Below are 14,672 nucleotides of genomic sequence, written 5' to 3'. Positions count from 1 at the left end.
GTCTAGCATTTACCTGTTTCAAGTAATGGATAACAGCCCCACAGGCTTCCTCCATGACATGCACCAGCTGCAGCTTCTGGTCCTCGGTCAGCAGGGAGAGCTCGTCCTTGGTGCACTCTTGCATGCCCATCTCGAGGATGGAGTAACAGGCAGTGACCAGCTGCTGCTTGGCATCTACAGTGCTTGGCTCCGGATCCTCAAGAGTTATGCGCACCTCCACGCAGGCCAAATTCACTAGCAGCGGTAGGAATGTGCTGCCGCGGTCCCTGCTCCCTGCCAGGAGCCAATCAGATCGATAACTGTTGGTCAGGCTGGCGGCCAGCATCAGAGCAGGTTCTCGCTGGCAGGCACTCAGTTTACTGCGCAGTATGCGCAACAGCCCAGTGCCAATGCTCTTCAAGCACTGCACCCCCTGGGCAGTTTCAGTTAAAACAGCTGAGGGTGGTAGGAAACTCTGCAAAATCTCACAAAGTTCAAATTTTCTCATGTCTTCGGACTCCTGGAAATCTCTGCTGAGGGAGCTAAGCAGCGCCATTAGATCGGTTGTACTCTTGTCCCAACATTTTGCTTCCATTGAGGCCAAAAGTCCAGTGAGTAACTTCAAAGCCTGCTCCCGGCTAGAACTGTGCAGTAAGTAGGCCTGGCAGAGAGAGGCCACTGTGCCTCGGGAAACCAACTCTTTGAGGCCCCCAGGCGCTGCCGCAATACCAATGAGGCATTGGTAAGTATCATCTGTCATGGAGCGGAAAGACAAGTCGTCCTTGCATCGGGTGGCAAGGACTTCGTTGAAGATGGGAATCTTGTCCAGAACTGCCGGTTCAATAGCTAGATCGGGGTCCGTGCAGAAGGAGGCCAGTAGGGCGATTCCGAGAGCCCGGAAAATATGATTAGGGCATCCGTCTGGAGCATGGTTGGATGAGAGAAGCCGGTTTGGGAATGTAAACCCAACTGCTTCAAAGATCCGTCTGCGGGTTTGAGCGTCTACCTCCCCAGCTCTCACAAGTTTGGTCACCTGTGGAGGATGGAAACAAGAGCAGTTAGTCCTAAAAGCCAAAGAAAACAGTTCCTGGGCATAATGTGCTTTGGCAGAAGCAGAGGGGTAAAGCAACAGATAAGACCCACTGGCATGGAGCAAAGTGTGAGGCACACATCTGTACATCTGGGAGCTTAAAGAAAGCAAAGAAGCTAAAGCTGGAGACCGCAAACTTGCTGCATGCCCCATCGCACTCCCTAATCCCCACACATTGTACCGCATTCTAATGCGAGACACCAAGCGTGCCCCATCGCACTCCCTAATCCCCAGACATGGCACCGCATTCTAATGCGAGACATCAAGCGTGCCCCATCCCACTCCCTAATCCTCAGACATGGTACTCCATTCTAACCCGAGACATTAAGCGTGCCCCATCCCACTCTCTACTCCCCAGACATGGTACTCCATTCTAACCCGAGACATCAAGCGTGCCCCATCCAACTCCCTACTCCCCAGACACGGTACTCCATTCTAACCCGAGACATCAAGCGTGCCCCATCCAACTCCCTACTCCCCAGACACGGTACTCCATTCTAACCCGAGACATTAAGCGTGCCCCATCCCACTCTCTACTCACCAGACATGGTGCTCCATTCTAACCCGAGACATTAAGCGTGCCCCATCCCACTCTCTACTCCCCAGACACGGTACTCCATTCTAACCCGAGACATGAAGCGTGCCCCATCCCACTCCCCGGACATGGTACTCCATTCTAACCCGAGACATCAAGCGTGCCCCATCCCACTCCCTAATCCCCAGACATGGTACCGCATTCTAACCAGAGACATCAAGCGTGCCCCATCCCACTCCCTAATCCCCAGACATGGTACTCCATTCTAACCCGAGACATTAAGCTTGCCCCATCCCACTCTCTACTCCCCAGACATGGTACTCCATTCCAACCCGAGACATCAAGCGTGCCCCATCCCACTCCCTACTCCCCAGACACGGTACTCCATTCTAACCCGAGACATGAAGCGTGCCCCATCCCACTCCCTGGACATGGTACTCCATTCTAACCCGAGACATCAAGCATGCCCCATACCACTCCCTAATCCCCAGACATGGTACCGCATTCTAACCCGAGACATCAAGCGTGCCACATCCCACTCCAGACTCCCCAGACATGGTACTCCATTCTAACCAGAGACATCAAGCGTGCCCCATCCCACTCCCTACTCCCCAGTACTCCATTCTAACCAGAGACATCAAGCGTGCCCCATCCCACTCTACTCCCCAGACATGGCACTCCATTCTAACCCGAGACATCACGTGTGGCCCATCCCACTCCCTACTCCCCAGACACGGTACTCCATTCTAACCCGAGACATCAAGCATGCCCCATACCACTCCCTACTCCCCAGACACGGTACTCCATTCTAACCAGAGACATCAAGCGTGCCCCATCCCACTCTACTCCCCAGACATGGCACTCCATTCTAACCCGAGACATCACGTGTGGCCCATCCCACTCCCTACTCCCCAGACATGGTACTCCATTCTAACCCGAGACATCAAGCATGCCCCATACCACTCCCTACTCCCCAGACACGGTACTCCATTCTAACCCGAGACATGAAGTGTGCCCCATCCCACTCCCCGGACATGGTACTCCATTCTAACCCGAGACATCAAGCATGCCCCATCCCACTCCCTAATCCCCAGACATGGTACTCCATTCTAACCAGAGACATCAAGCGTGCCCCATCCCACTCTCTACTCCCCAGACATGGTACTCCATTCTAACTCGAGACATGAAGCCGCTACCACCACCATTTCAAAACGCACCCACCAAACTGGAACTCACAGCACAGAATGAGAAGCGCTGGAAACAGACTTGCAGCGACATCTCAAAGCTTTATGAAATTGTTACCTCCAAATGTGTTTGGTGGAGATAATTATTGCAGTAAAACGCTGCACTGTTCCAGAGCCCGCCTCATTAATTGATGTTTTATAATGCAGCTTCTTGGCAGGAAACCAACATCATGTGTCTTAAATTGCATATTTTCAGAATGTCAAAACATTAAACATTATTGTAGTAAAGTATGAACATCTTCCCTCCGAGGAATATTGAACAGTCATAAAAAACCGGGTTATAACTTTTTTTTTTAAACTACTTTTCATAAAGAAATTTATTCTTTCACTACATGTCATTTTTCCAAGTGCATTGGGTAGATTGGGCAAGCTGGTTGTTCCATTCCGCCTTCGCTCACTACAAGGCTTTCTTAATGTTTTTTTTGAGTATCCTTTCCCACTAACAATTTATCTCCTCTACATACATCTCTCAAACTCTAACCAAGCACAACCACAAGCCTACAACACGATAATCCGCACAAACTTCACTACACTGCAACAACAAACAAACCACACAGACCCACACAACAGCACACGACGCCTACCGGTAAAACACCCCAGGCCCAGCCAACTGACACACCAGGCTGAGGCCGCCAACAGCACATCACTGCTCTCTTTCACTTTTCCAGCTTATTCCCACTAACTCAACCTCCCCTCCTCTTTCAGAGCCGCCAGAGCGCCAGGGGACCACTCCTGCGCAGAACAAATATCCTTTAACATTAACATAGATTTTGCACTCACAATTGTGTTTTGTACCATTTTTAGTTTGCGTTTTTAGGTATAAATCCCAAACTATTGCAGTTGGGGACCGATTCGAGTACAGATAGGGAAGAAGGATATAGGATGAGGGACAACGGAATGAAATCTGAGGGGGGAGGATGGGTGGGGGCCACACAATCTATATGATCCCACCCGCTGCCTGCCCATAGCCATGCTAATCCCTATGGCCATTCCCACCACTTCCTGCCTCTTCCCACCCAAAACTCCTGCTCATGTTTGAACTTGCGTGCGGGTTTTAATGGAGGCTTTCGCAGCGTGCTGACGTAAGGCGCAGGCTGCCTGCTTTTGGGGGGAGAGGGGCGCAAGGAGGCGCGTTTTTAGACTGCAGCTGTAGTGTTGCGTTGCTTGATCAGCTGGAGTTAGAAAGATACCGAGATTTTTCTTTCATAGAGAGCATTAAACTTTTTTTTTTTTTTTAAAAAGCACGCCTGGGGAAAGGGCCTTGCACGGCGACAGAAGGGGGGCTGTAAAATGCAGCGCCATTGGAAGATGCTGTCTCAGATGAGGTTGAGTTCTTCAATTTGTTCCAATAATGGAATCTTAATGTATTAAAATGGCAGGGGATCCTCGCATCTTCAAAATGGTTGCAATCCTTTGAAAACATTTCTCCTCTGATGTCATCACGAGCAGCATATTCGGGGGACCACCTTTTCAAAACCAAACACACTGAAAATGCTTGTTTTCAGCTTCCTTCAATTTAGAAGCACTCTGTGTGACCGTCACTGTTAAAATCAAGCATTGGCAAAGCCAACAGTTTTAGCTTGTGTGTACGTTTTAGGCATTTGCCAGGCACTGCGATTAGATGCCTAGGTATTCGTATCATTTTGCACCTGCTACCATCAATGGGTAGTTAATTCTACTACTACGCCTGTGCCTGGCAAATGCCTTTGCCATGCTTATACAAAAGCCCACAATGTTGGCATTGTCAGTGCGTATTATATTTCAAGCTGCCGCCGCTCAGTGTTGTAGACTAGACTGAAAATGGATCCTCTCACTGGGATGGACACCTCTTTCCCGCGCAGGGAGACTGTTGGCAGCCGCATGCATGAGCAATCATTTGGGCAAGTTAAGAAAGTATATATTTTAATGAGCTTGTTTCGCACAAAGCTTTGCAAAAAATACGTTTTTTTTAATGAAAAAAGGTTCACGGCATGTTCACACTCGCTTTCCAACACTGCTTGAGTGTGCACTATTTCGGCATTAAAGGTTCCCTGGTTGATGCTTAAAGGGACCCATTATTTCATTATACACAGAAAGCTTTGGCTCTGCAGATGTTTTGGACTAAAACTGCCATGAGCCCAAGCAGGCACAATCAATGCGGAGGGGTCCTGGGAGTCGTAGTCCAAAACTCCTGGAGAGCCATCTGATGGTTGGTTGGATACACGCGTGCAGCTCTAATCCCCAGCTATGGAAACCGCTTTTCCGTGTGCGGGTTGTCGAGGCCCAATCCTTACCAGGAGAAGCGCAGCGAACTGCTCGTTGTCGTCCTTGGCAGCGCGCAACACCTCCAGGCAGCGCTCCAGGGCCGGGTTGCTGCAGCGGCCAGGCGCATCCGGGGCAGATTCTGACGCCATCGCTGCGAGCGCAGGAGCTGCAAAGAACGAGACAGACAGCAATGACAACTGGTCCCGGAAACGCATGCCACAGTCACATGAGCAGAGCTCCTTTTTACTAAGCAAGGACATCAAACATTGCAAGTCCTAGATGAGGCAGGCACGAGGAATACCTTCAGGGCAGTCACAGAATGCATCAAAAGCACACGCGTGGCCCTCTCCTCCTGTTCTCTGCAGCGCAAGATATAGAGGATTGCTTCTCATCTCACCCATCACGAGCGCGAGCGAAGCATCGCCATGCGGTGGGACCTGCAGAGGCTGCAAGAGCTGGCAAGGCTGACCTCTAAATGGATAGCACTGTTGCTGCGGTGCCAGTCCACTGTAAGCTTTGCGTACTGCCCCTTGGCAGTAGAAAGATGCATAATAACCAGCAAAGCCAATGGCACGAATGCAAATATAGCGTTAAAGGGGAAGTACACATAACGCAAAAGGCTCAGTATGAACCAAAAAGGAATACTTACTGGACCAGGGGGCGTTTAGCTCAAGCAGGCAGTAAAGTAGATTGAAACACCTGCTGGTCATTGCTAACCGTCAAAGGCGATGGACCTGTGCAGCACAAACGATACAACTGCTTTCAGCGGCCCAACAAGGATCTTCCTTGTAAGAACCACGAGGACACGAGCTCGTTCAGCAGGGCTAGTTCCAGTGGTCGAAGAAAAAGTAGTGGAACAATGTTCCCTCTGCCCTGTCCCCCCCTTACCTCCATTCAAACCCCAAACATGGGTCCTTCCTTAGCGTGGGCACCCCAGTGCCTTGCCCTCCCCCCCCTAATCCCCCTTTATCCAGCCCTTCTTGCACCCCTCCGTTTTCCTCCCCCCCCCCCTCCTCCTCCCAGCACCAGTCATACCATGCAGGCGGAAACAAATAATGACACGACACTGTTTACGATTGGAAGATTAAAATGCCTCAGCAGCTTTATTTGCATAAAGTCTTGGAGTTATCTTACAGGCGATCCGTAATTCACCGTCACTGATATACTACTCAATGTGCGGCTACCTAGGGATTCCTTACCCTCCCCCCCCCCTCCCCCATCGTCCTCGCCCGGTGGACGCCTCAGATTGAGCCCGGCCCTGGCTATCCACCTCTCTCTACCCCGGCCGTTTGTGATTTCAATTTAGCCCCACATTTCCCCCTGCCCCCCCCCTTTTTTCTAGGTCTTTAGTTGTGGATACCCGACCCCCCCGCACACTTCCCCTGTGTCCTATTCGGGCTCTAGCTAAAACCGGCAGCCACGCGGTGCCTCGCTAATGTTCAGGTTCCTATACCGGCACCACCACAAGTGCCCTTACAATTTGTTACGTATCCGTATTTGGGCCGGCACCGCCCTCCGATGCCGTCCCCCACTTTCTGCCTGACTAGTTGGTCGTCACTTGCGACGTCCATCTAACCTTTTCTTTCCAAACTCTACTCTGCACCCCCTACGCCTCACCGTTGTTGCTGGTATTGGAATCCCAGTCCTATCTCAGCTATGCAACCCCCAGGTCTCCCTTCCGTGTCCCCGAGCCCCCAAAAAAACTTCACTGTTCCCTCTCTCCAGAGGCCCCCCCCCCCGGTGAAGCCTTACCCGGTGTCCCCCCCCCCTGCTGGTGTCATATCTCTTCCGGATGCCCTGTCCCTCGTTCTTCCTGCCTTCCTTTCCCAACTGTCTCCCCCATTCCCCCGGTCCCCCCTTTGCTGCGCCCCGCCAGGCCCCCTCTTTCCTGTCCTTGCTGGCCCTCCCTGTCCGGGCTCCCCCCGATGTTCCTCCCGCATTCTTAAGTGCCGTCATCCATTCTAAGGCCATCAAAGCAGTGCCCACCTCGGACAAGTGGGTCCTGTCCCCCTCAAAATACCCTGGTACTTTTAGAGTGATGAGGGGATGCCGAATCCAAACCATCCCCCTGCTTTTCAGGAAACTCCCCATCCGATTGTTTTCCGCCTTGCTTCCTCTATGGCCCCGTGGCGCAACGCCCCCCTCCACTCATGTCTTGTGATTATCTCAGACCACATCAACTCGCACCCCCTGAAAGTCCTCCCTATCCTGTTAAGTAAGTTTCGCAAGAGTTCTGACAAGTCCTTCCTTCCTTCCGTCACCAAATCATTTCCCCCTATATGTAACAAAATAATGTCGGGCAGGCAGGGGGTGTTGCTGCGCCGCCTGTTCCAATGCCCCCCATACGGATGTGACCTTCGAGCCACCCTTGGAGATCCAACTAATCTGTGTGTTCCGTAGGCCCAAGTTCCCGTCCCGAAACGCCTTCCGTGCTCTGGCAGCTGCCCGGGCCACGAAGGAGTGTCCCACGACCCATACCCTGGTGGCTTCTGTGGAGACAGGATTGATCGTGTTAGCGTATGTATCCTGGTTAGTTCCCCCTTGCCTCATGTGCTGCCCTACCCCCACACCCCCATAGATTCCTACCCATCGATTCCGTTAGCGCACATATAATTTGTATTTGTCCGATGACCATCTCCCAATCTTCTTGACCATGTCTTCCCCCAGCCCTTCTCTGCTCGCTGTTGTTGCTGCGCCTATGCGGAATGAGTGAGTTGAATATAGCCCCGGATCCACCCCCGAACTTGCCAATGCCCCCTCTAAGACCCGCCTGAATTGAAAGTGGGTGAGTGGGGTTCGGTCCTTGTGTTGGAATAAATACCCCGCCCCCCCCCCCTAATGGCAAAGTATGCTGTAGTGCACTCCACTGGACAAAACGCCTCCCGTCCTAGTCTAGCCAACCGTAGTTCGCTTCCCTTGGCCTTCTGGTCTGTTTTCGAGATCCTGATATTGACAGATAACCCCTCCCCAATGTGGCGTACATCCCCCCCATAACAAGGCTCTGCAACTCAGATCGTTCTTGGCTTTGGCTACCAACTCACTAATCCGCAGAGCCCCAAAAAAGGCCAGTGCGAAGCATGATTTGAACATAATGCATTCATATTGCGAGTAACACACCCTTGAAGTTGCTGCCATCACCTTTTGCAATAATTCAAAATCAATGGGTTTCCTTACTACATTGGGGGGGGGACCGTTGCCGTGGCTGAACCAGCCCTGTTCCACCCTTTTATTGCAGCTCTCACTAAGAAACCTTTCGTCAGGTCCTGCTGGCCTGCCAGCAGGCTATGAAATGCCACTGCACTGAGGTGTCCAGCCAGCCACAATCTTGATTTCCCCATCCCCTTAGCCCAGAGCACGAAACCATCCATCCTCTTGTCCATGCATTCGTCCTGCAAATGCTTAGTGTGCAACAAAAATGTATCATAGTTGGCCTTGTATCGATTCCAAGTGCTCCCCGCTAAGGCTCTAGAAGCGAGCTTCCTCATTCCTTGACCCAACTCACTAGCTGCCATAGTTCCTCGTTGAACGGAGTCATGATGCGCTGTGCTTGGCTGTGTGCTTTCCTGAACCGTGTCATCTGTGAACGAGAAAGTGCATCAGCCGCTTTATTATCCACCCCGGGTACATGTCGTGCCTTGACGGCTGCATTCATCCCCAGGCATTTGCGAACCATATGTCGTAATAAGCACAACGTTGCCGGGCATTTTGCCGAATGCGTGTTCACTGCCAAATTGTCCGACCACACCACTAATCTTTTGTTGCGCAGCTCGCGCGACCAAATGTGCATCGCTGCCACCACTGGGAATAGCTCCAGCATGGTGATGTTTTTGCACATCCCCTTTCTCACCCATGCCTTCAGCCAGTCAGCCCGGCATCATTCCTTCCCTAATATTGCCCCGAATCCCACCCTACCTGCCGCGTCCGTGAATAGCTGTAACTGTGCGCATGCCGCCCACAGGGCCTGCCATAAGCATACCCCGTTAAATCCCCTTAAGAAGGTGCGCCATACTTTGAGGTCTTCCCTCACACCCGCCCGAGGCGTACCTTATGCCACCCCTTTTCGTGCCTTCCAGTTGCCGCCGCCAAACGTCTTGCAAAAACTCTTCCAGCCGGTATCATCCTGGCGGCAAAGTTGAACTTTCCCACCAAAGACTGTATGTTTTTGATGGTTACCTTCTCCCCCTGTAGCGCCCCATCTATGTCGCTAATGAATTCCTCTATCTTTTCTACCGGTAATCTGCATGTCCCTTCGACTGTGTCTATTTCTATCCCTAGATAGGTTAGCTTGGTGCAGGGTCCCTGCGTTTTGTCTCCCGCCAGAGGTACTCCCAACTCTTCCGTTAAAACCAAGAAGTTTGAGAAGTGCTGCGCAGATATTCGTGCCCCCCCTTCCTATAAACAGGAAATCATCTAAATAGTGCGTTCCCCCCCCCCTGCCCTCCCTTTTATTAAGTGCCCATTCGAGGAAGGAACTGAATGCTTCGAAATATGCGCAGGATATGCTGCACCCCATTGGCATGCATTTGTCGACGTACACCTGACCCTCGAACTGGAAGCCTAGCAGGAAGAAGCTGTCCAGGTGCACTGGGAGCAACCTGAATGCTGCTTCTATGTCCACCTTTGCCATAAGTGCCCCTTTTCCCGCAGCCCGTGACAAGCTTATGGCCTGGTCAAATGATGCATAGGTTACTGTGCATGCCTCCATGTCCAATCCATCATTCACTGAGCCTCCCTTGGGGTGCGACAGGTTATGTATTAGGCAAAACTTCCCGGGTTCTTTCTTAGGTACTAACCCCAACGGGGAGATGATGAGGTTGCTCAATGGGGAACCCTGGTAGGGTCCTGCTATCCTTCCTAATTCAATTTCCTTGTTAATCTTTGCCCTGGCCACATCCGCCCACTCTAAAATAGACTTTGCGTTAGTTGCTGTTCTGGCCCCAATGCGACCTTGGTAAGGGATGCGGAACCCCTCCAGGAGCCCCTGAGCTAGTGTGTCCCTCCCTAATGAGGCTGGGTACTTTCCCAGCCATGTGAGCAGGCTATCCACCTTGATGGGGGAAAACCCCTTGCCATTAAGGCTGTTCCCTGCCCCCCCCCCCCGCTTCCCGCCCTCTTTCGTTCCCCCACACCCCACCATTAACAATGCTGGCTCTTGTGCCTGCTCCTGTTGCCGTGCGTGCCCTTGCCCCCTCTCCATTTGATGAATCAATTCTCGAGACACCTTAAGAGAAAATAGTTTATTTTAGTATACAGTGTTGGTTATGACAGCCACCCCCGCATACATGATGTCAATTGACCAATGACCCAGATATTCCCTATCTAAGTCCTTCCCCACGCTCCTTTTTGCTGATCACTTGACGCTGGCCTTCCCCTGCACCAACGTGCCGGGTGGCCGTTGTGCCCACAGGTGGCGCAGGCATGTCTGAATTTGCAAGTTGCTCCCCAGTTGCATACCCCTTCATTGTAAAATCTGCAATAAGCCTGTGACCTTAAGGCCCCAGTGTTCAATCGCCCCTCCCCTGCTGGTCTGGAGATTCCTTCCAGGGGGGCCGGCTGCACCATGCCTGTGTTACCCCGGACTGGTTGTGGCCCCCAGTTGTTGGCCCATGCTGTCGTTTCCATCCGGCCCTCTCTTGGTGCCGCAGGTCTGGGGGCCGTGCGTGGGCTGTTTAGCCCCGCCCCTTCTGCCGGGCGTACCCCCCCCACCTCTGTCCAGGGATTGATGCGCCCTCCCGCCAGCATGATTGTCCCATCCGCTTGTTCTATTGTCCCACTAGAGGACTCCACCCAATCCTCAACCGACTTATGGTTCCATTTTAGTTTGGGGTCGTGTTCCATTCGTAAACGGAATCGCTGGTCTCTCAGAAACCATTCATTCCCGCCCTGTTGGTTATATTCATGTATCACACATGCCCTGTATGCCATCAAGTGTGGGCCCATGTCTGGGTCCTTTTGGTTGAGTGTTTGGGACAATATCTTGAACGCTGCGAGCCAATTTTCCAGTGTTTCTGCCGGCCTCACTCTTTTTCTGGCCTTGGCTAATTCCCTCCCTCCAGTTCCCCGCAGCGTGTCATTCCCCTTTGTTTCATGCTCCAGGAGTGATAATATGTCAATGAACTTGCCCTCCCAAATTTCTTGCTTCACCCACTCCGGCAGAAGCCATGCTGAGTAATTACCCCCAGTTGCAGGTGGTAATTTGGTATTTGAGGCCCCTACCCCGGTGCTCCCAATGATGATGTTAGCTGGAATGCTGCCTGCTGTGACATCCTCACCCCCCTGCCATACCCTGCTAGCCCCCGTAGTGTCTGCCCCCGGTTCCTTGTTTGCTTTGGGGGCTGATGTGCCCGTTGCCCCTTGCGCTGCCAATACGCCCTTACAATTTTTTGAATAAATTCCGACTCACCCTCGCTGCCCACAGGCACACCGATTGGTACCGACCCGGCCCCTTGGTCTGGCCTTGTTATTCCTTTTGGTTGGGCATTAGGCGGCGGGGCGGGCGGCTCTGCCGGCGTTGGCACATTTCGCACGATCGCATGTGGTGCCGGTGTCGCCCCCATTTTTGCTTTTAAAGCTGCCAGTTCCTCCTCCAAGTCCCTTTTTGTCTTTTTTACATGCGGGCCCCCACTTGTCTTCGCCGTACGCTTCCGGGGGGGGGGCCTCCTGTCCACCACCAGTAGGTGCATTCTCCGGGGCCCCTGCCCCTTCGCCGCTTGTCGAATCCTTGTTTTCCGGCCCGGTTTTGCCCCCTTCCGGGTTGGCTCCCGGACTGGCGACTGCGTTGGTGATTGTCGGGCGCCCCATCCTTGCCATGGCCGCCTGCCACCCCAAGACCTCGGTAAGGGCTAGAAATTCTGCCCAAGATTGTGCGTCCATCCCTCGCCCCGTGTTCGATGGTCCGGTCGCTTCCTCCAAAGTCTGTCCGTCTTCGGATAGTACGAGCTCGACCACGTCCAGCCCTGCATTACCAGCGCTTATATGTACCGACATGTCGACCTAATAAAACAAATGTATGAGTCACTAGGATGTACGTCAATCCTGATTTAACTGATCTACCCCGTGTCCCGCGTGAACCAACAAAACAGGGGGGGGGGGGGCGCACCGTCAAGTTACTGTACCGGGGGTTGTTCCATTGTCCCATAATGCACCCCACAAGGCCTTTCTATCCGCTGCGCGCGTGCCCCATCAGAACCCGGACCATACATCCTTTTGCATGTATAATCTTTCCAACCAAATCCCACCACCTCACTACCCGTTAACCTTGGCGTCCCCCTATGCTTGCTTGACTATGAGCAACCCTCCCATAGGCACGCCCCATGCTGCTAGCAGTTCGAACCGCGCCGGTGGTGCGGTGCTTCCGGCGCATGTTTGACCTCCACCCCGCGAGGGGCATGCCACCCTGCCCTTCCCTTTACGGCCTTATAGCTTGCCTCCCGTTTAGCCGTGCAGCCCCCCTCCCGGCTTGTTGCGAGCCCTTCCAGCCTCGCCCCTGCCTAACCGAAAAACACTGTATTGCCTTAAACATTGATGCCGCATACCCCTTTGTTTGCATTCTAGCCCTGATCCTTCAACCATGCTCAAGCACCGCTCCCTGCAGGCTGGCTCGCCCCCCACCTTGCTGCAAGACCCCGCAATACCCCCGAATTGTCGCCCCCTTGACAGTTTGTGAAATGTACACATGATCGCCCAATCAGCCAAAGCACTGCATTCCTGAAAGCGTCACCCCCGCATAAACCTTAGTTGCATTACACACCCGATCCTACTACAATCCCCAAGAGACGTTTCCCCGCTATTGCCAGCGAGCAGCACCGCCTTCCCCGAACTGTAAACCCCGCATCCCCCCGATCCTATGGGAATTTCCCATGAAACGTTCCCCGCATTGACCGGCTGGCCCCCCCTGCTGCCAGACACCGCATTCTCAAGGACTTTGCCCCCGCATCCCCCTGTTGGAATGTGTGCTTGATCCTCAATGCCTCCCATGTAAACGCTCCCCGCAATGACCACCACGCCCCCCATTACTGCAACACATTTCTTTGCTTGCAGACATCACCCCCGCCCAGGCCTTCTTTAAGCCTGCAACCGATCCTCGCGGACTTCCCTAGCAGCGCTCCCCGCCATGGGCGGCTTGACCCCCCCCGCATTCCCCCCCTGGAAACGGTGCCCCAACAGCTGTGCGAAAACGCTGCCCTTCCCGACCTCCCTCCCGCCTAGGATCTGTGTGCTAAATGTCGGCGACACTCGATCAGGCCAGCATGTTTAACAACAAACGCTCTATTTGCGCGAGCGGCCGCCCTGCGAGCAATCCAAGCCCAGGCGGGCCGACATGCGCCGCCCCTCCCCCACCGCGACCCGACCATCCTCATCTCACCCCCCCTTGGCCAACAGCTGTGCGGAAACCCTGCCCTCCCCGACGACCTCCCTCCCGCCCGCCTAAACATTTAGTTGGATCGAGTGTACTGCGACTCGATCAGGCCGCCCCCACATTTCCATTAAAACGCTGCATTTCCGCGGTCGCCCCGCGAGCAATCCCAGCCCAGGCGACAAAAACCGCACAAGCGCCTCCCCTCCCCCACCGCGACCCCGACCGTGCGACCGTCTGCCTCTCACCCTCCCTTTCCCAACCGCTGCGCGGAAACCCTGCCCTCCCCGACGACCTCACTCCCACCTAAGCCTTTTGTTGGATCGAGTGTACTGAGACACTCGATCAGGCCTCCCCCAACTACATGAAAGACGCTGCATTTCCCGCAGCCTCTCTCCCGCCTTGCTATATTACAAACAAACGCTCGCATAAGGCGCGCGGCCGCCCCGCGAGCAACCCAAACCCCGGCGACCATAACCGCACATGCACCTCCCCTCCCACACCGCGATCCGACCATACGACCGTCCCCATCTCGCCCCCCCTTGCCCCTAACCTCTCCCTGCCCCTCACATAACTGCTCTAAATTCACCCATGTGCCTACCTCTGTACGTTTCTTCCCGGAACCGACCGCTGCTGCCACTAAACTCCTGCGATCTCCTCCACGACCTCTGGCACCGACGCGAGCACCTTCCTCCTTTTTCCGACGCAGGAACACCACCAGCACCACCTTCAATCCTCACGCCAACCTCCAGAGAACGCGGGCGCACAGTCCAAACGAAACTGAGCTCCAGCGAGACGGGAAACCGAGGGAGGATGTGTGATTGTACACACAAGTCCGTGCCTTTATGGCCGGCTTCTCCCCGGTTTCCCGCCCCGCACCTCCGCTTTCGCGCCCTTCAGGGGGGCGTGCCCCGTGTGACCAGCATCCTCCCGCCCCCCTGCCCCGTCGTCCCTTTCGGGGGGGGGGGTGGGTTCGGTGGGCTGGACCGCCCCCACTAAGGGGCGGCGCCCGCCATGCCAGCTTCCCTGGCGCGTTCGCCCGCCATTCCTCAACTCCACCATGCAACATTGTGTTTTACAACAGTTCTAGGCAGACCGAAGAAAACGCAATGAAAGGAAATGGATTTAAATGATCACCATTAGTGTGTCATTGTCCCACTCAGCATGCACATCCTCCCCTTCACCACCCACCATTTGCACCTCTTAAAGAGCATGGTCAGCCAC

The 14,672-nt window shown here is 53.8% G+C and overlaps 1 protein-coding gene across 1 annotated transcript in view; it reads right to left on the bottom strand.

Annotated features, from left to right (window-relative positions):
- Positions 1–14,672, bottom strand: part of NCDN (neurochondrin) — a 208,071-nt gene that overhangs the window by 147,536 nt on the left and 45,863 nt on the right. The window contains exons 2-3 of the mRNA XM_069622596.1: positions 5,122–5,258; positions 14–1,012 (exon numbers count right to left, since the gene is read on the bottom strand). Coding sequence (XP_069478697.1) covers positions 14–1,012; positions 5,122–5,241 — 1,119 coding nt within the window. The 5' untranslated portion in view covers positions 5,242–5,258. The remainder of the gene's footprint in view (positions 1–13; positions 1,013–5,121; positions 5,259–14,672) is intronic.

The sequence above is a fragment of the Ambystoma mexicanum genome, chromosome 11 (assembly GCF_040938575.1).
Source record: "Ambystoma mexicanum isolate Mex_15411 chromosome 11, UKY_AmexF1_1, whole genome shotgun sequence".
In the NCBI taxonomy this organism is placed as follows: Eukaryota; Metazoa; Chordata; class Amphibia; order Caudata; family Ambystomatidae; genus Ambystoma; species Ambystoma mexicanum.
This window is presented reverse-complemented; position numbering and strand designations above follow the sequence as displayed.